Source organism: Phyllobates terribilis, unplaced genomic scaffold, assembly GCF_046119375.1.
Source record: "Phyllobates terribilis strain yellow unplaced genomic scaffold, ASM4611937v1 Scaffold_1__5_contigs__length_1240528914, whole genome shotgun sequence".
NCBI classification, from domain to species: domain Eukaryota; kingdom Metazoa; phylum Chordata; class Amphibia; order Anura; family Dendrobatidae; genus Phyllobates; species Phyllobates terribilis.
Window position 1 is genome coordinate 920,928,689 of NW_027362761.1, and position 19,793 is coordinate 920,948,481.

The 19,793-nt window shown below is 41.5% G+C and overlaps 1 protein-coding gene across 2 annotated transcripts in view; it reads left to right on the forward strand.

Annotated features, from left to right (window-relative positions):
* The window catches only part of PLK4 (polo like kinase 4), a 30,481-nt gene extending 11,058 nt beyond the window's left edge, over nt 1-19,423 (forward strand). For both annotated transcript variants that reach the window (XM_073641543.1, XM_073641535.1), the window contains exons 7-16: nt 2,415-2,722; nt 2,827-2,931; nt 4,816-4,918; nt 9,952-10,101; nt 13,788-13,921; nt 14,332-14,423; nt 15,929-16,076; nt 18,392-18,523; nt 18,699-18,805; nt 19,012-19,423. In XM_073641543.1, the coding sequence (XP_073497644.1) occupies nt 2,415-2,722; nt 2,827-2,931; nt 4,816-4,918; nt 9,952-10,101; nt 13,788-13,921; nt 14,332-14,423; nt 15,929-16,076; nt 18,392-18,523; nt 18,699-18,805; nt 19,012-19,111 (1,379 nt within the window). In that variant the 3' untranslated portion in view covers nt 19,112-19,423. The remainder of the gene's footprint in view (nt 1-2,414; nt 2,723-2,826; nt 2,932-4,815; nt 4,919-9,951; nt 10,102-13,787; nt 13,922-14,331; nt 14,424-15,928; nt 16,077-18,391; nt 18,524-18,698; nt 18,806-19,011) is intronic.
* Nucleotides 19,424-19,793: the final 370 nt, after the last annotated feature.

The following is a 19,793-nucleotide window of genomic DNA, read 5'->3' on the forward strand; positions in this document are numbered from 1 at the left end:
GGAGTCCAGAGTAACTCTGCTGCCTCTTTATAGTGAATGGATCCTGCAGGGGTTTCATCTGAATTACATCACTTGGAAATTTAGATGGAAACCCCGATGTAAGTGCTCAGCGTAGAGCGCCGGATAAATGTTATGTAAAATGTTCCCAATAAAAGCTTCAACTCAGTCCTCAAAAAAAGCTAGTCCCCATTCAGGTCCGTCATCTGTTAAAAATATAAGGGACTTCCAAGTTACTGGTAGCAGAAAGGCTCTGGAAAAGCGAAATGGCCCTTGCCCCCCAAAAGAAATTCAGAAAATTTTGTTCTCCCAAATCCAAATGCCTCCCTCCCTTCTGAGCCCCACAATGTGCCTAAACTACATTTAGGGTCCACATGTTTGGCATTCCTGTAGCGATGAGAGCTTGACTAATTTACCGGTGCATGTCTCCAGAAGCATGATCTGGGCACAACGTACTGGTCACTACAGCGTACTGGTCACTTCAATAGCAGTTTGAAATTTTCACTCAGAAACATCCACTGCTGCTTGTTTCTGGAAAAGACCCATGGAGTCAAAATTGTCATTACACCTGTAGGTAAATTCCCAAAGGGCTTAATTTCCAAAATGGGGTCACTTGAGGGGGGATTCTGCTCTTCTAGCACTTAGGGGCTATGTATATGGAATCCGCAAACTATTCTGCAATAATTTGTTCTCCAAGAGTCAAATAGCGCTCCATCCCTCCCGGGATGCGGTACGGTACAGCCACATATGGGGTATTGCCACGTTTAGAAGAAATTGTGTGATGCATTTCGGCACCATTTTTACCCATTGCCCTGTGTGAAAATGTAAAATCTGAGGCTAAAACATTTTTTTGTGGTAAAAATATAATTATGTTTTCTTCACTGCCCAATGGTATAAATTTAAAAATTAAAAAATGCTCACTACTTCCCTAGATGAATTCCTTGAGAGGTGTAGTTTACAAAATGGGGTCACTTGTGGGGGTTTCTGCTGTTTTCGCATGTCAGCGACTCTTCAAATGTGACATGGTATCTGCAACCTATCCCAGCCAACATAGCGCTCCTTTCTCTTCCGAACCCTGCCGTACACCAAAGCAGTGGTTTTCTCCCACATATGGGGTATCGGCGTACTCAGGAGAAATTGCACAACAAATTTCATGGTGCAATTTATCCTATTACCCTTATGATAATGCAAAATTAGGGGATGAAAAACATTTTTGTGGGAAAAATGTGAAAAATTTATTTTTACAGCTCAATATTATAAACTTCTGTGAAGCACCTTGGGGTTCAAGGTGCTCACCACACATCTAGATAAGTTCCCTGAGGGGTCTAGTTTCCAAAATGATTTAACTTGTGGGGGGTTTCCACTGTTTAGGCACATCAGGGGCTCTCCAAACGCAACATGGCGTCCGCTAATTATTCAAGCAAATTTTAGATTCAAACAGTGGTTTTCCCCCACATATGGGGTATCGGCATACTCAGGAGAAATTGCACTACAAATTGTGTCATCCATTTTTTCCTGTTACCCCTGTGAAAATAAAAAAAATTGGGTTTAAAGTAACATTTTTGTGAAAAAAAGTTAAATGTTCATTGTTTTCTTCCACGTTCCAAAAATTCCTGTGAAGCACCTGAAGGGTTAATAAAGTTCTTGAATGTGGTTTTGAGCACCTTGAGGGGTGCAGTTTTTAGAATGGTGTCACTTTTGGGTATTTTCTGTCATAAAGGCCCCTCAAAGTCACTTCAAATAAGATGTGGTCCCTAAAAAAATGTTTTTGGAAAAATTAGAAATCGCTGGTCAAATTTTAACCCTTACAGTTTCCTAACAAAAAAAAATTTGGGTTCCAAAATTGTGCTGATGTAAAGTAGACATGTGGGAAATGTTATTTATTAACTATTTTGTGTGACATAGCTCTCTGATTTAAGGGCATAAAAATTCAAAGTTTGAAAATTGCAAAATTTTCGCCAAATTTCCGATTTTTTTTTTTTTCCACAAATAAACACAAGTGATATCGAAGAAATTTTACCACTATCATGAAGTACAAGATGTCACAAAAAACAATCTCAGAATCAGGGGGATCTGTTGAAGCTTATTACCTCATAAAGTGACAGTGGTCAGAATTGAAAAAATTGGCCTGGTCACGAAGGCGAAAACAGGCTCTGGTGCGAAGTGGTTAAAAATGTTTTGGCTAAAAGTCTGCCCCAAGCATAGCCAGAGGTGGACTTGCCTTTGTGTTTGGGCCGACATACCCAGCTCAACTTCAGGTCCCTGTGATATGAAGCCCTTGGTTCAGGTCTGGAGGCCGTCGGTGGTGTGAATGCACCCTTAGGTTACGTTCACATCTGTGTTGGTGGCTCTGTTAGTTTAAAAAGAAAACTTGGCCAGTGTTTCTGGACTAAATCATACAGTTTTTTTCTTTTTAGGTCAAATGCAAAAATCCCAAGATGTGAGCAATATAAGTAACTCCGCAGCAAATCCTTATGGCCACGCAGCCACACAGCAGGAAGCTCTCCTGTACAACTGGAACGATGTGAAGAAAAAAGTCACCGACTCTTCCCTATGTGGGGTACAAAAAGGAATGAAGAAATTTCCGGTATTGGAAGAAAATCCACACAATATTAAGTCAAAGATGCCTCAACAAGCTGCGAGCTATCACTCCCTGAGGAGCATCATTTCTCCACTTAATTCAGAAAGATTGAAACCAATCAGGCAGAAAACCAAGAATGCTGTGGTATGTGTCCTTATCTGATACTCTTGCATGTTAGGTATGTGGTGTGGGGACTTGGATCCCTCTCTACCAGCTCATTTCTGTGATCCATGAATCTTCTTTGGCAGGTGAGCATTTTGGATACCGGAGAAGTTTGCATGGAATTTTTGAAAGAACAAAACTCTCAGGAACGAGTAAGAGAAGTCCTCCGCATATCCTGTGATGGAATTTTGGTAGGTGTAGTCTGTATATTTAAATACCCATGGGACAATACCTATTACCCTATGGTGAAATAGAATACCAAGTTATCATTAATATTAAAAGGATGTTCCAGGTTCAGAATAATAATCAACTACACTTCTGCTCTGTGTATAGAGTAACAGCTATGCTAGGGATTTTAAGGTTGCTCCATTGAAATGACTGGGTACGGCCTGTACTGCAATACCCAGCTCAGCCATTAGCACATAGGTAGCAAGCAAGTAAAAAGCAGAAGAGGCTGCAGTGCTCCGAGTGCTGCGGTCCATTCATACAGCAGAGTGGGGGCTGATTGGGATGAGTCTTATTTTTTTTTAAGTTTTAAGGGGAGAGTGTTGACCCAATCTGACAGTATAAACTAGGCACATGGCCTTATAATTGAGATGGCCACTATTTAAATTACACCTTTAGGCTGTGTGCCCACGATGCTTTTTTTTAAGCGTTTCCGCAGCGGCAATTCCGCTGCAGAAACGCTTAAAAAACGCTTGGTAGAAGGTCTGCCATGTTCCCCAATGATAATCGGCAGCACTACCAATTATTTTGTGGAAGCTCTGCGTTTTTGCCGCCATTGACTTGCATTGGAACGCATGGAATCTGCATCACTGCATCTGTACATGCGGTTTGGAGAAGACGAGACTCTCCTCTGGACCCGAGTACCATAGAACCTGTGGTGTCCTTGTCTCTGCTTGCCAGCAGATCGCGGTGAACTCAAGGACCTGCCATGACGTCATTTAGTCATGTGACGGGTCACGCAACCGCTGACGTCGGCAGGTCCTTCAGTGTACCGTGAGCTGCTGGCAAGCCGAGACTCATTGAATTAAGACACCGGGGGCCATCAGAAGATAAGTATGATATTTATTTTTTATATTTTACCATTCTTTCGGTCACACTATATAAATCCATGCCGGTTGCATGGATTTATATAGTGTGACCAAGTTGACAAGCACTTTCCAAGTGATGCTAAAAGCGCTTGACAACCCGCATGCGGAAATGCATGTGAAGAACGCTTCACATCCACTTGTCCCTGGCAGGAAAAACGCATGTACAATCCGCATGTGGAAATGCATGTGAAGAACGCTTCACATCCGCATGTCCCTGGCAGGAAAACGCATGTACAATCCGCATGTACAATCCGCGTGCGGTTTTTCTGCCAGGGAGATGCAGAAACGCTCAGGAAAAAATCCAGAGCATTTCTGCATCGTGGGCACATAGCCTTAGTGTTGTAATCACTGCAGAAACTGAAGTTTAAAGGGAATCTTTCAGGGACATTTGCCCAAGGCTAGCTGAGGTAGTTCAGGATAATGCAATATAAAACATTTCCATGGATAACTGTTTCACCTTTATTTAGTCCCCTATATATGCAAATTAGGCTCACAAGCCCGCTGATGGGCATATCTGTGCACTTTCAATCCTCGGCTTCACTTCTTTCTCCTTGTTGGTGCCACCCTGTGCTACTTGATTGGCAGTGGGAAGCAGAGGTGACGTCTAACAGCAAAGCCTTTGTTGGCTGCCAATCAGGTAGTGGAGAGTGGCACTGGTGGGGGAAGCAGAGAGGAGCACAGGACCGCAAGTGTGCTGATCCGCCCACCGGTGGACTTGAGTCTAATTTGCCTATAGATAAAATAGGAATTTCTGCACCACCGTGCACCATATAGTGTCAACATGGGTATGCACTGAAATATTCTGCACTGCATTATCCAGCACCTCCTCTTCTAGTTTAGAGCAAATATTGTTAACTTGTTCCTTTTAATCGAGTATGCTGATTGGGATTCTTGGTGTTTCTGTGGCTCAGGGCACTGTTCTGCTCACTGGTTTTTCATGCCCCACCACTTTCTGTAACTGACTTTACTTTCTTTTCTCAGGTTTATATCTATCTTCCAAATGAAGGCAAGGGGTTTCCTTTGGTCGATCGTCCTCCATCTCCGCCTGAAAACATGTTAAGTTATACATTTGACAGTTTGCCAGGTAATAGACCTCTCTGGTATTATCTCTAAACCACTTTTAAACCTGTCACCAGTTGTATACTTTACAAACCATGCCCATCACCGTTAAAAGCATGTAAACAGGTTTCCTACAATCCTTTTATACCCTCATAGGTGCCCCAGCACCCCTCCAAAAAGAGTGTTTTTAATCTTGCCTTGCACTGCATGCAAATTGCATGGTCTGGTCCAATGGGCTACTCCAGATTTTGATCAGCGTTGCCCTAGTCCCTTCAAACGCCGCCTCTTCTATCTTGATGGAAGTGGATGACGTGTCCTACGTCATCCACACAGAGCTAAAAGTCTCGCGCCTGCTCAGTGGAATGAGAGACCTGTGTGACCTGTGACACTTGTGTGAATACCCTAGGAGATGTCTTCCACTTTGATGAAGATGGATGAGGCGGCATCTGAAAGGATTGGGGCAGCGCTGAGCGCATTCTGGATTCACCCATCAGACCGGACCGTGCAATTTGTATGCAGCTTGGGACATCAATAATACACTTTTTCAGAGGTACAGTCATATGAAAAAGTTTGGGCACCCCTATTAATCTTAAGCTTAATGTTTTATAAAAATTGGTGTTTTTGCGATGGCAGGAAGTGGTTAATGTAGACACAGTCTTTGGATAAAGCATAAAGTAGGAGCCGTGATCTTCATCAGTTAGGCTATGTGCCCACGATGCAGAAATGCTCTGGATTTTTCATGAGCGTTTCTGCATCTCCCTGGCAGAAAAAAAACACATGCGGATTGTACATGTGGATTGTGCATGCGTTTTTTCAGCCAGGGACAAGTGTTTGTGAAGCGTTTTGATCATGCGATTTCGCATGCGGGTTGACAAGCGCTTTCTAAGCTATTTTAGCATCACTTGGAAAGTGCTTGACAACTTGTTCACACTATAAATGACGTCATGGCAGGTCCTTTTAGACCATCGCGAGCTGCCGGGGAGCCAGGACGCATCGCTATGGAGACTCACGAAGGTGAGTATAATGTTTTTTTTTTGTTTTTTTTTACAGGTACTATGGTACCTGGGTCCGGAGGAGAGTCTCCTCTTCTCCAAACCCGGGTACCATCCGCACATTGAATCGCTTACTATCCGCATGTGCACATGTAGTCATGCGGATATTAAGCGAGTCAATTCAAGTCAATGGCGGCGAAAACGCTGCGATTACGTAAAATAATTGGTAGTGCTGTGGATTTTTCCGCAATGATAATCCGCAGCGGAAATTTCCGCAGCATGTGCACAGCACATGCAGATTATCATTGGGGAACATGGCAGGCCTTCTACCAAGCGTTTTTTAAGTGTTTCTGCTGCAGAATTGCCGCTGCGGAAACGCTTAAAAAACGCATAGTGGGCACACAGCCTTACTTATTGTCGTAATATAAGAGAAATGATTTCTAGAAAATGAAAGATCCCATCTGATTAAAATGTGCAAACTGATCCATGTCCCAAATCACTCACCGAAGGATTGGTGTTAGACATCTGGGGAGGGGAGGTGGAGCTGACGAATGCCCGATTAGGAGGGTTTTGATCCTTGTGTCCATAAACAGACTCCCCAGAAGGTACAGTTTGTGCTGGAGGTTTGGGGGAGTCAGTGCATATTGGTCTCCTGTATTTAAAAAACAAAACAAAAAAAACCAGTAAATCATGATTATTCCGGATCTTAAAAGTCAGTTTGTAAACACTCAACATACAAAACAAAATAAAGACATATGGTCTGTCACCAGCAGTAATGGTGCTTTCACACTGCGTTTCGGCACCAGTTCTTTGGTCCCGTTGGGTCATACAACCGAACTCCCCGCAAAACGGGATTTGGGCGCATGCGCCGACAGGGCCATAGACTGCAATGGTGCCCACAGAGTGAACGTGAGCTCTACCGTGCATCATTTTCGGGAGTGTACGCCTACTGGAGGCAGACACCCAGACTACTACATCCGAGTGTCCGCCTATTGCACGTCGAAAAAGGACTAGCTGATCCAACGTTATTAAGAGTTCTGCTCTCCTATGCCAAAAATCAGTGGCCACATGTAAAGAATAATTCCACTATGAAGCTTCCACCATCATCAGTTCTCACACATTAAATGGGGGTTGTTACCACTTAAGGAGGACCTGTCACTAGGTCAAGAGTCCAGTTATTGATCTAACTGTATTCCCGCTGCTCCCCCGAGTACTTCAGGGTTTTTCTTTTCAAAATACACCATACAGTTGCATGGGACATTTAATTTAGGCCTAATTTTTAGGGGTCTTTTTGTTTCAAGGGGGCGTGGCTCACTGGTTAAATATGCAAGCAGCCTAAAGGTACACCCCCAGAGAATCCTATGAGCAGTGCCTCCTAGCAAAGACCATAGAAATCCATACTAAACACAAAGGCCTATATGTGGAACCATATGGCTGCTTTAAAAAAAAAAAGTAGAATACTCAGAGGAACAGCAGGAATAAAATAAAATGAAATGAGGTTTTTTGTACTAACACAAAATGTGCAATCTGCATTCAAACAAAATTTGACAGGTGCATAAGTATGGGCACCCTTATCATTTTCTTGTTTTAAATACTCCTACCTACTTTTTACTGACTTACTAAAGCACTTTTTTTTGGTTTTGTAACCTCATTGAGCTTTGAACTTCATAGCCAGGTGTATGCAATCATGAGAAAAGCTACTTAAAGTGGCCACTTGCAAGTTGTTCTCCTGTTTGAATCTCCTCTGAAGAGTGGCATCATGGGCTCCTCAAAACAACTGTCAAATGATCTGAAAACAAAGATTATTCAACATAGTTGTTCAGGGGAAGGATACAAAAAGCTGTCTCAGAGATTTAACCTGTCAGTTTCCACTGTGAGGAACATAGTAAGGAAATGGAAGAACACAGGGACAGTTCTTGTTAAGGCCAGAAGTGGCAGGCCAAGAAAAACATCAGAAAGGCAGAGAAGAAGAATGGTGAGATCAGTCAAGGACAATCCTCAGACCACCTCCAGAGAGCTTCAGCATCAACTTGCTGCAGATGGTGTCACTGTGCATCGGTCAACTATACAGCGCACTTTGCACAAGGAGAAGCTGTATGGGAGAGTGATGTGAAAGAAGCCGTTTCTGCAAGCACGCCTCAAACAGAGTCGGCTGAGGTATGCAAAAGCACATTTGGAGAAGCCAATTTCTTTTTGGAAGAAGGTCCTGTGGACTGATGAAACCAAGATTGAGTTGTTTGGTCATACAAAAAGGCGTTATGCATGGTGGCAAAAAAACACAGCATTCCAAGAGAAACACTTGCTACCCACAGTAAAATTTGGTGGAGGTTCCATCATGCTTTGGGGCTGTGTGGCCAATGCCGGCACTGGGAATCTTGTTAAAGTTGAGGGACGCATGGATTCCACTCAGTATCAGCAGATTCTTGACAATAATGTTCAAGAATCAGTGATAAAGTTGAAGTTACGCAGGGGATGGATCTTTCAGCAAGACAATGATCCAAAACACCGCTCCAAATCTACTCAGGCATTCATGCAGAGGAACAATTACAATGTTCTGGAATGGCCATCCCAGTCCCCAGACCTGAATATCATTGAACATCTGTGGGATCATTTGAAGAGGGCTGTCCATGCTCGGCGACCATCAAACTTAACTGAACTGGAATTGTTTTGTAAAGAGGAATGGTCAAAAATACCTTCATCCAGGATCCAGGAACTCATTAGAAGCTACAGGAAGCGACTAGAGGCTGTTATTTTTGCAAAAGGAGGATCTACTAAATATTAATGTCACTTTTCTGGTGAGGTGCCCATACTTATGCACCTGTCAAATTTTGTTTGAATGCAGATTGCACATTTTCTGTTAGTACAATAAACCTCATTTCAAGGCAGAAACATTACTGTGTCCAACAGTTATTACATATATCAAACTGAAATAGCTGCTGCAAAAACACCAATTTTTATAAAACATTAAGCTTAAGATTAATAGGGGTGCCCAAACTTTTTCATATGACTGTATGTAGGGGCACCTATGAGGGTATAAAGGGGTTGTAGGAACCCTGTTTACATGCTTTTAAATGTGATGGGTGTGGTTTATAAAGTATAAAACTGGTGACCACTTCCCTTTAACATTCTGCAGCATGATAATCAGAACAAATTCTTATAACCTAATGTAATCTTTATAATATACCATTTGTAGTACTGTTTGCTGTGCAAAATCAAAAATTGTATTGAAAAGTGGCACAAAAAAAACCTGTGCCATATCTGTGGTACTACAGCTCAAACCGGGCCTGTGGAGTCAGTCTGTGTTCGTTTTGGTGGAGGTGGAGTCGGTATAAAATGGACTGACTCCTAAAATATATAATAAATCGGGTTCAGTAGTACAATGCAGGATGTGCTGTAAATGTTTTCATAAGAATTTGGGAAACTTATGAAATGTCCTAATAAGTGTCTGTTCTGTTCCTGATCTAAGGATCTCGGCTTTTAGTTGTGATGACTCTGGGCTGCACTTTATGTACACGCTCAGTAGTGAGGCCGGGCTGTGGAGTCAGAGGTCAGGGAAACTGAGGAGTCTGAGGTTTTGCTTACTAACTCCACAGCCCTGGCTCAACGCTATAATTTTTGTGGAGCTGAACTTCAGTTCCAGACACAAACCATGGAAAAGTTTGGGGTGTCGCCATCATTTCCTAATCCTCAAAAGCCCCCAGAAAAGGTTGTCTTCGTCTGATCACTTCTGAGTTGGGGGTTAGGTACCTACCAGGATGTATGCATGACCATCGGGTATCATGAACGTGTCTTGGTTGAATGAATGCTACTGAAGCACCATACCTACAGATCGTGGTCGCGTCCCAGCAAGCATCAGCTCAACTCTTAAAGCTAAAGTAGTGGTGCCAGACATCTCTTTTAAATGTAACTGTTCTATGTTTTACTAAATTAATATTGATAATACTGTTTTTAATCCTATTTCTTAAATAAAAACAAAAAACAATATAATAATATAATAATCTTGATAGGCTGATGGTTTACTTATCATTACCAACATTATGTTTGTGTTTTATTCTTTTTCATATAGAAAAGTACTGGAAAAAATACCAGTATGCATCAAAGTTCATCCAACTGGTAAGGTCCAAAACCCCAAAAGTTACCTACTACACTAGATACGCAAAGTGTATGCTAATGGAGAACTACCCCAATGCTGACGTTGAGGTCTGCTTCTATGATGGTAAGTCCGACGTTCCAACACATACGTCAGATCAGAGGAGTAATATATCTCCTTATTTAATATCCCAGCTTAGTCTTCTCTTGTAAAATTTCAGAATAAATTGCAGTTTATACTAGATTCACTGGATTCTGAAATGCTGAATTAAAGGAATTTCATAATAATGTACAGGGTGATTCACTCTCTACCTAATTCAGAAAAATTACTGTTCTAAAAAAGAGGCGGTCGACCTTACTGAAATTTGGACTGTACATACTTTGGTTCATGAGCAGTGAGAGTGCAATGAACCTCAGTGATGAGAACCATCCTCGCGCTGAGTGATCTCGCTGACTTGTTGCCTCGCCGGTCGTCTCCACTACAAGGTATACTTGCTGGTCGCCTTTCCGCGCTTCAGTAATTCGTGTGGTGCTCTCATTTCACTCTTGCCAAATTCCTTCTTCGTTTGTTAACAATGTACAGATACAGTTTGGAGGAGCATGTTTTCTTTGTGGAAACTTATTGCAATGCAGAGTCCTTAAAGAGGTGAAAAAGTGAGCAAAGAAGTTGGTGAAATTGGTGAAAAATCTGGAACATACAGGAACATTATTAGATTGTCAGGAGGGAGAATGTCCGAAAATGTGTGAGGAAAGAATTCATGAAGTGAAACAGCGACTTCTGGCATCTCAATGTAAATCATTATACAGGCTTTCCCAGGAGACAGGCATGTCTTATTACACATTTCAACAAGCGGCCAAGACGGGTCTGGTTTGCTGTACTGAGTCGCTGTTGTTCAGGAATTGAAATGGCCCGATCGAGAGAAAAGACTCCGTTCTTGCCGGATTTTTTCCTTTTGGGCCATTTGATAGGTCGGGTGTACAGTAACGAGCCACGAACATTACAGACACTGCGTGAGAACATACAGCAAGAAATCCAGGCTATGATCCCAGACATCCTGCGGAATACATTCAACAATACGGAACGGAACGTGCAGACGTGCTTGGACGTGGGCGTTTAAACTGCTTTAAAACATCAGTTTCTCATGAATCAAGGTATGTACAATTCAAATTTCAGAATGACAGATCATCTCTTTTAGACGTTACAGCAAGTTTTCCGGGTAAAGTAGCGAGTGAATCACCCTGTGTAATGCTATAAAGAATGAGTGTTTATTCCCATTTTAAGCGATTCCATCAAAAGTTCATCGCTGTGTATTAGGCTATGTGCCCACGATGCTGAATTGATGCATATTTTTCCTGAGCGTTTCTGCCTCTTCCTGGCTGAAAAAACGCATGTGGATTTTACATGTGTTTTTTCTGCCAGGGAGAAGCTTTTAAGCGTTTTTGCATGCATTTTCGCATGTGTTTTTTCTAGCACTTTTCCAAGCGATTTTTGAGCATCACTTGGAAAAGTGATTGACAAGTTGGTCACACAATATAAATCCATGCAACTGGCATGGATTTATATTGTGTGACTAACTTATGCGGTTTTAAATGCAGCATCAATAGTAAAAAATAAAAAAACATTATACTTACCTCTCCAGTGGTGTCCTCTGCGTCCCGCGGTGTTCTGAAAGGACCTGCAGTGACGTCATTTAGTCAGCTGACAGGTCACGCGACAGCCGACATCAGCGGTCGCGTGACCATCACATGACTAAATGACGTCACTGCTGGTCCTTTCAGAACACCGCGGAACGCCGGGGACAGAGGACACCACCAGAGAGGAGACTGCGGGTCGCAGGAGAGGTAAGTATAATGTGTGTTTGTTGTTTTTTCGTTTGTTTTTTTAACGTTTTTAATTCTTTTTTTACTAATGGTACCTGGGTCTGGAGGAGAGTCTCCACTTCTCCAGACCCGGGTACCATACGCGCATTGAACCGCATAACATCCACATGCATACATGTATACATGCGGATGTTATGCGGTTCAATGCTAGTCAATGGCAGTGATTTTGCTGCGATTACGCACAATAACTGGTTGTGCTGCGGATTTTTCCACAATGATAATCCGCAGCGGAAATTTCCAGTTAAATGGCGCTGTCAATCTCCCGACAGCGGCATTTAACTGCACCGCGTCGGAAGTGCGGCATTAGCCCCGCACATCGGTGACCCCGTCACATGATCACGGGTCACCGATGGGTTGGCATGACAACCCGGGGTCTGTAGCAGACCGCTGTGGTTGTCATGTCTCGCTTGCTATGAGCGCCACCCAGTGGTCGGCGCTCATAGTAAGTGAGCATTTCTACTGCATACATCGCCTGTATGCAGTAGAAGCAATCAGAAAACTGCTGCTTCTAGTCTCCTATAGAGACTATTGAAGCATGCAGAAAGTGTAAAAAAAAAATGTTTTTAAAAAATATATAAAAGTTTAAACTTTTGCCCCATTCAAAATAAAATATAAAAAACCACATATTTGGTATCGCCGCGCACAGAATCGCCCGATCTATCAAAATAAAAAAATAATTAATCCAATCGGTAAACGGTGTAACGAGAAAAAAAATTCTAAACGCCAGAATTACGTTTTTTTGGTCGTCGCAACATTGCAATAAAGTGCAATAACGGGCGATCAAAACATCACATCTGTCCCAAAATGATATCAATAAAAACGTCAGCTCGACGAGCAAAAAATAAGCCCTCACCCGGTCCCAGATCCCAAAAAATGGAGACGCTACAGGTCTCGGAAAATGGCTCCTTTTTTTTTTTTTAAGCAAACTTTGGATTTTTTTTCGCCACTTAAATAAAAAACAACCTATACATGTTTGGTGTCTACAAACTCGTAATGACCTGGAGAATCATAATGGCAGGTCAGTTTTAGCATTCAGTGAACGTGGTAAAAAAAAATTAAAAAACAACAACCGTGGAATTGCATTTTTTTTTTTATTTCGCCGCACTTGGAATTTTTTTTCCTGTTTTTCACTACACGATACGGTAAAACCAGTGATGACGTTTAAAGTACAACTTGTCCTGCAAAAAATAAGCCCTCACATGGCCATAGTGACCGAAAAATAACAAGGCTATGGCTCTGGGAAGAAGGGGAGCAAAAAATGAAAACGCAAAAACGGAGAAACGCAAGGTGGTTAAGGGGTTAAAGAATCGTGTAGCATATGCAAATATAGAGAAAATAACCAGCTCACCCATCCACTGAGTGCATAGATATGTTAATGGCAATCCAAAAGATGGCAGGCGATTCAGCACTTCGGGAAAAAAGCAAGCTTTTATTTGAAATACTAAAACATATCCAACATGGGAAGATCAGAGACAGAGGAAAAAACATCCCACAAAAGGCTGTTGTGGTTGACATGTTTGGAAGTGATCTTCTCTGTTTCAGAGCTCCCCTGTGGTCTCCTCTCTGAGCATTCGGTGGGTGGAGGTGTGCTTACCAGCAGAAAGTTTTTTGAATCATGTTAACCTCAGAACAAAGTGAAATTCTATCAGTAACAATATCACTTTGAAACACATCAACCATAACAGCCCTTTGTGGGATGTTTTTCCTCTGTCTCTGATATTCCCATGTCAGATATGTTTTAATATTTCAAATAAAAGCTTGTTTTTTCCGAAGTTCTGGCTCGCCTGCACATCTTTTGGATTGCTTAGATTACAGATGGGCATTCCTCACTTAGAGCCTTTTAAATATCGAGTACATATGTCTTAAGTATAAAAATGACATTGTAGCCAAACTGACAGTAAAAATGTATACATTATTTTATTGCATTTTTAGGAGCAAAAATTCACAAGACTGTTGACCTTACTCGAGTAATAGAGAAGTCTGGAAAGTCCTACACCCTGAAAGATGGGAGCAGAGCGAATGGCTTAAGTGATGAAATAAAATGTTATGTGGATCATGCCAATGAGGTAACAACTATTCTCAAACATTTCATGTACTAAACCGATCCTTAGGAGCCTCTGGATGGCGTGTGCTATTGTCTGGTATACAGCTTTGTTTGTCGTATATGCCATGTAGCCCTTAAACCTGAGCGGAACAAAACCTGAGATGTTTCAGTCACTTCGTGCACTCACATAATTGTAAAGTCTCCTAGAAGTGTACAGTACACATTATACGGTAACTGTGATTCCTCAAGGCCACATGGTCAAGTGGGGGGCACACTGATCGGTGGGGCCTGTTCACCCATTGCTTTGCCTTTATATAGGGCGTGAAGAATCGGCTGCCACATCAGATCCTACTTTTATTATTTGCCTGAATCCTTTTACTAGGTACCAATCACTTAGAGGTGGTTATTCTCGGCTGTGATTGTCTATTACAGAGCCATCAGGTTTGTGTCTCTTTGGAATCTGCTATCAACATAGAAGAAAAAAAAGGCGACAATATCTCCTTGTTTCCAATCACCTTCGGGAGGTAAGATTTACTATTTTGCATGTACTAATGCTTTTATATACATTTCTTGGATTAAGTCTGAGGGCCCCATACACAATAGACAGCTGTGGGCTGCCCTCTCTGGCAGCTATCTCCCCCCATCTTCTCAAAGCTCTTCAGTATTCACGGACTGAGCCACGATCAGACATTTCTGGCAGTGGTATATAGTCAAGAACAAAGGATCGATATACCATACAGTATGGTAAGATCGAATGGGCCAAAAGTCTTCTTTGGCAGATTGGACCCGGTCTTGTAATACTACATCCTACAGGAGCTACTGTGGTGTGTAGCTGTATTCTTTGGAAACTCTATAGATGTTTGATAGATGTGGGTCCTATACCTGTCTCTAGAATGGAGCTCTCCAACCCCCATCTCATGGCTTATAGGAGTTGGTAAGACATCCGAACACGGTTTGCTTTGTTGTATTCAGACCTTTTGTAGAAGGGAAAGGAGAAATGTGGGGCCCACCTCAAAGATTTGCACCTATAACCTATACAACCTTAATGGCACATCCACCAGATCACCGTCAATGTAGAAGATAACAATAACCCCTTAAAGTTATGCATTAAAATGTGAGCCTAAGCCACATGGAGCTATTATTGTAAAGAAAACTTGTCACCAGGACAAAAGTGTCCAATCAAGTTTTACTTTTATTTTATTCCTGCTGTTCCTCTGAGTATTCTACTTTTTTTTTTAAAGCAGCCATATGGTTCCACATATAGGCCTTTGTGTTTAGTATGGATTTCTATGGTCTTTGCTAGGAGGCACTGCTCATAGGATTCTCTGGGGGTGTATCTTTAGGCTGCTTGCATATTTAACCAGTGAGCCACGCCCCCTTGAAACAAAAAGACCCCTAAAAATTAGGCCTAAATTAAATGTCCCGTGCAACTGTATGGTGTATTTTGAAAAGAAAAACCCTGAAGTACTCGGGGGAGCAGCGGGAATACAGTTAGATCAATAACTGGACTCTTGACCTAGTGACAGGTCCTCCTTAAGCGGTAACAACCCCCATTTAATGTGTGAGAACTGATGATGGTGGAAGCTTCATAGTGGAATTATTCTTTACATGTGGCCACTGATTTTTGGCATAGGAGAGCAGAACTCTTAATAACGTTGGATCAGCTAGTGATTTTTCAACGTGCAATAGGCGGACACTCGGATGTAGTAGTCTGGGTGTCTGCCTCCAGTAGGCGTACACTCCCGAAAATGATGCACGGTAGAGCTCACGTTCACTCTGTGGGCACCATTGCAGTCTATGGCCCTGTCGGCGCATGCGCCCAAATCCCGTTTTGCGGGGAGTTCGGTTGTATGACCCAACGGGACCAACGAACTGGTGCCGAAATGCAGTGTGAAAGCACCATTACTGCTGGTGACAGACCATATGTCTTTATTTTGTTTTGTATGTTGAGTGTTTACAAACTGACTTTTAAGATCCGGAATAATCATGATTTACTGTTTTTTTTTTTTGTTTTGTTTTTTAAATACAGGAGACCAATATGCACTGACTCCCCCAAACCTCCAGCACAAACTGTACCTTCTGGGGAGTCTGTTTATGGACACAAGGATCAAAACCCTCCTAATCGGGCATTCGTCAGCTCCACCTCCCCTCCCCAGATGTCTAACACCAATCCTTCGGTGAGTGATTTGGGACATGGATCAGTTTGCACATTTTAATCAGATGGGATCTTTCATTTTCTAGAAATTATTTCTCTTATATTACGACAATAAGTAAGGCTGTGTGCCCACTATGCGTTTTTTAAGCGTTTCCGCAGCGGCAATTCTGCAGCAGAAACACTTAAAAAACGCTTGGTAGAAGGCCTGCCATGTTCCCCAATGATAATCTGCATGTGCTGTGCACATGCTGCGGAAATTTCCGCTGCGGATTATCATTGCGGAAAAATCCACAGCACTACCAATTATTTTACGTAATCGCAGCGTTTTCGCCGCCATTGACTTGCGTTGACTCGCTTACCTGTAAAAAAAAAAAAAAAAAAAAAAACATTATACTCACCTTCGTGAGTCTCCATAGCGATGCGTCCTGGCTCCCCGGCAGCTCGCGATGGTCTAAAAGGACCTGCCATGACGTCATTTATAGTGTGAACAAGTTGTCAAGCACTTTCCAAGTGATGCTAAAATAGCTTAGAAAGCGCTTGTCAACCCGCATGCGAAATCGCATGACCAAAACACTTCACATCCGCTTGTCCCTGGCTGAAAAAACGCATGCACAATCCACATGTACAATCCGCATGTGTTTTTTTTCTGCCAGGGAGATGCAGAAACGCTCAGGAAAAATCCAGAGCATTTCTGCATCGTGGGCACATAGCCTAACTGATGAAGATCACGGCTCCTACTTTATGCTTTATCCAAAGACTGTGTCTACATTAACCACTTCCTGCCATCGCCAATATTTGTTTTCCTTTTTCCAAGTTCCATAACTTTTTAGTTTTCCATCAACATAGCCATATTAGGGCTTGTTTTTTGCGGGATGAGTTGTGACATTGAATGACACCACCATTCGTTTTACCATTCAATGTGCAGTGAAAATTTGAAAAACAATTCTGTAATTGTTTTTTGGGTTTTGTTTTAAAAGGCATTCATGCTGTAAAAATGACCTGCAATATAATTTTTCGAGTCAGTGTAATTACAGCAATAGCAAACTTGTATAGTGCTTTTGTTTTTTTCCCCCATTTATGTAATGAAAACCTTGTAAATTATTATTTTTTTCACAAAATTTCCAAATGTCCTGCTTTTTTTTCCCCCCCGAGACCTGTAACGTTTTCATGGCCGATGGATCAGAGTGAGAGCTTGCTTTGATACCGTTTTGGGGTAGATGTGACGTTTTTGATCACCTATTGCATTTTTATTTTTCTGCAATGTTGAAGCAACAAAAATAAGGAATAGAATTCTGTGGTTTTAATTTTCTCTTTACATCGTTTACCGATCGCTTTAATTAACTTTGTTTTAATGGAGTGTACATTTAAGGATGCTGCAATACCACTTTTTTATTTATTTATTTATTTTTTTATATATATATATATATATACGATAGCGCCAAAGTACTTTTATTTTAAGTTGTTTTTTTTGTTTTTTTAAATGCAAACAATTTTTTTTACTGCACCTTTTAGTCCCCTTAGGGGATTTGAGCCTGCTGGTCTTCACAACAGCACCATCATGGCAGGTATGGGGGACTATAGCAGGACCCCTGCCTTCCATGGATACCCATCAGAACCCCATGATTGTGGCGTTCTTTCCCTCCGGAGCATGCGCTTTAAATACCACTGTCCAAGAGTAGCAGTGCTGTTTGAAGGGGTTAAAAGCAACTGGTAGAGCTCTATTCCACTTGATGCTGTTGGAGGTAGAGGATGGTTGTGTACAGGGCTGTGAAGTGGGTAAGCCAAACCTCCGACTCCTCAATTTCCATGACTCCGACTCCATGACTCGGACTCCCTCATACATGGCTCACGTTTAAGTGATAAATTTACTGTAGCACAGATTCATCTCCGCTGAAAGTCTAGACCCTTAGATCAGGAATAGGACAGACATTTATAGCACATTTCATAACTTTCCCAAATTCGTATGAAAAAATATTCCCCACAAACTGCATTGGACGACTGTACCCACTTTATTATATATTTTAGGAGTTGGTCCATTTTATCACGACTCCGACTCCACAGCCCTGGTTGTGTAACAGCCATTATCTGTTGGGAATGATGCAGGCTCTGCTACTGAGCCTGCATCAAAGTTGGGACCCAACCCACCATTATGTTATATTTTGGAGAGAGTTAGTGTCCTGAATAAAGCTACAAAACCATTCTTATAATTTTTCCATCTTTGTATCAAACACCACACTTTTAATCATTGACCATATTTCCATGCTGATACTGTGTTTGTGACTTGGCTATGTTGATATTTTTTATATACTGAAACGGTAGCTCTTGTTTCCTGTATAGATTCTTTCCTACGAGGGGTCTGTGTTTTCGGCTCAAAGTGCTCCTTCCCCCAAAGCGTCAAAAAGTCACACTCCAGATCCTGGCCAAGTCTTGAAGTCCGTTTTTGTTAAAAATGTTGGCTGGGCATCCCAAGTAAGTAGATGTTTTGTTGCATTGCACGGTATTTGTAATGTTGCTATGTTAGTGTTAGCACAGAGTAACAATTAAAGTAATAATAGAATTGGGACTGTTAATAGGGGGTTGAAACACCAAACTTGCTAACTTGTTTAGTCCTTTTCAATCCCTCCCATTTTCTTCTTCTTACCAGCTGAACACCGGGGCTGTATGGGTGCAGTTCAATGATGGCTCCCAGTTGGTTGTCCAGCCTGGAGTTTCATCCATTATATACACAGCACCAAATGGACAAGTAACCAGGTGAGGAGAAAAGCTTCTAAACACTTAGACTGGAACAATGTCATCAATGGATATAACCCAAAGTATTATTTTCATCCATCCTCTGAAGATAAGAATTTGTCATTATTGTACTCTCAATATTTAATTGATCAGAGATAATAAAATAATAATGTCTATAAACCCATTGTAATATATTTTGGCCTATAACACAACATTTTCTTTTGCAGACATGGAGAAAACGACAAACTTCCAGAATACATCAAAAATAAATTACAGTGTCTCTCGTCCATCTTGATGCTCTTTGCAAATTCCTCAAGCCACTCATGACTCTGAACTCTGTGTGCTATCCGATAAGTGCCTTCTACCGCCAATACATGGCCATTGGTCTTAAGTCTTCTTCTTATCAGGTGTTTTTTTTCTATTTCTTTTTAATAATGGCTTTATATTGTGGCGTAAGATGTACATACGTGTGAGAGAGCCACCGTGATCATGAATAATACCATTGTAGAACTGTCTATATGTAAATGTTGTATGTCTTGTAATATGAAAAGTATTTTTTTATTCTTGTTAACTTATATATTGTAACCATCATAATGAAATCTTCCTGCAGAATTTGATATAATAAATGCAGTGACCAGACTTTTAACAGATTTTCTTTCCATTAAATAGTTCTATAGCATTAAAGCAAACTAAGCACTACATGTCCAGTGAAAATCCTCCAGTATTTTGCAGTTAAAATAAGAGTGATTTATGTCATCGTCACTGTGCTCTGAGGCTACACTTCCACGATCAGTATTTGGTGCATTTTTGATGTTGCAGACTTTTCGTGTGTTTATATTGTCCTTTTTTTATTTATTTTTTCAGATGCATTTTTTGTCACTATCTGGTATTTTATATTTTAAACTGCTTTGTTTTGGGCACTTCCTGTTACTTTTGATGATGTTTTATTGATAGACATGACCTATTACATCCTCTGCAGAAAAGCACTAAATACACAAATGAGTTTTTT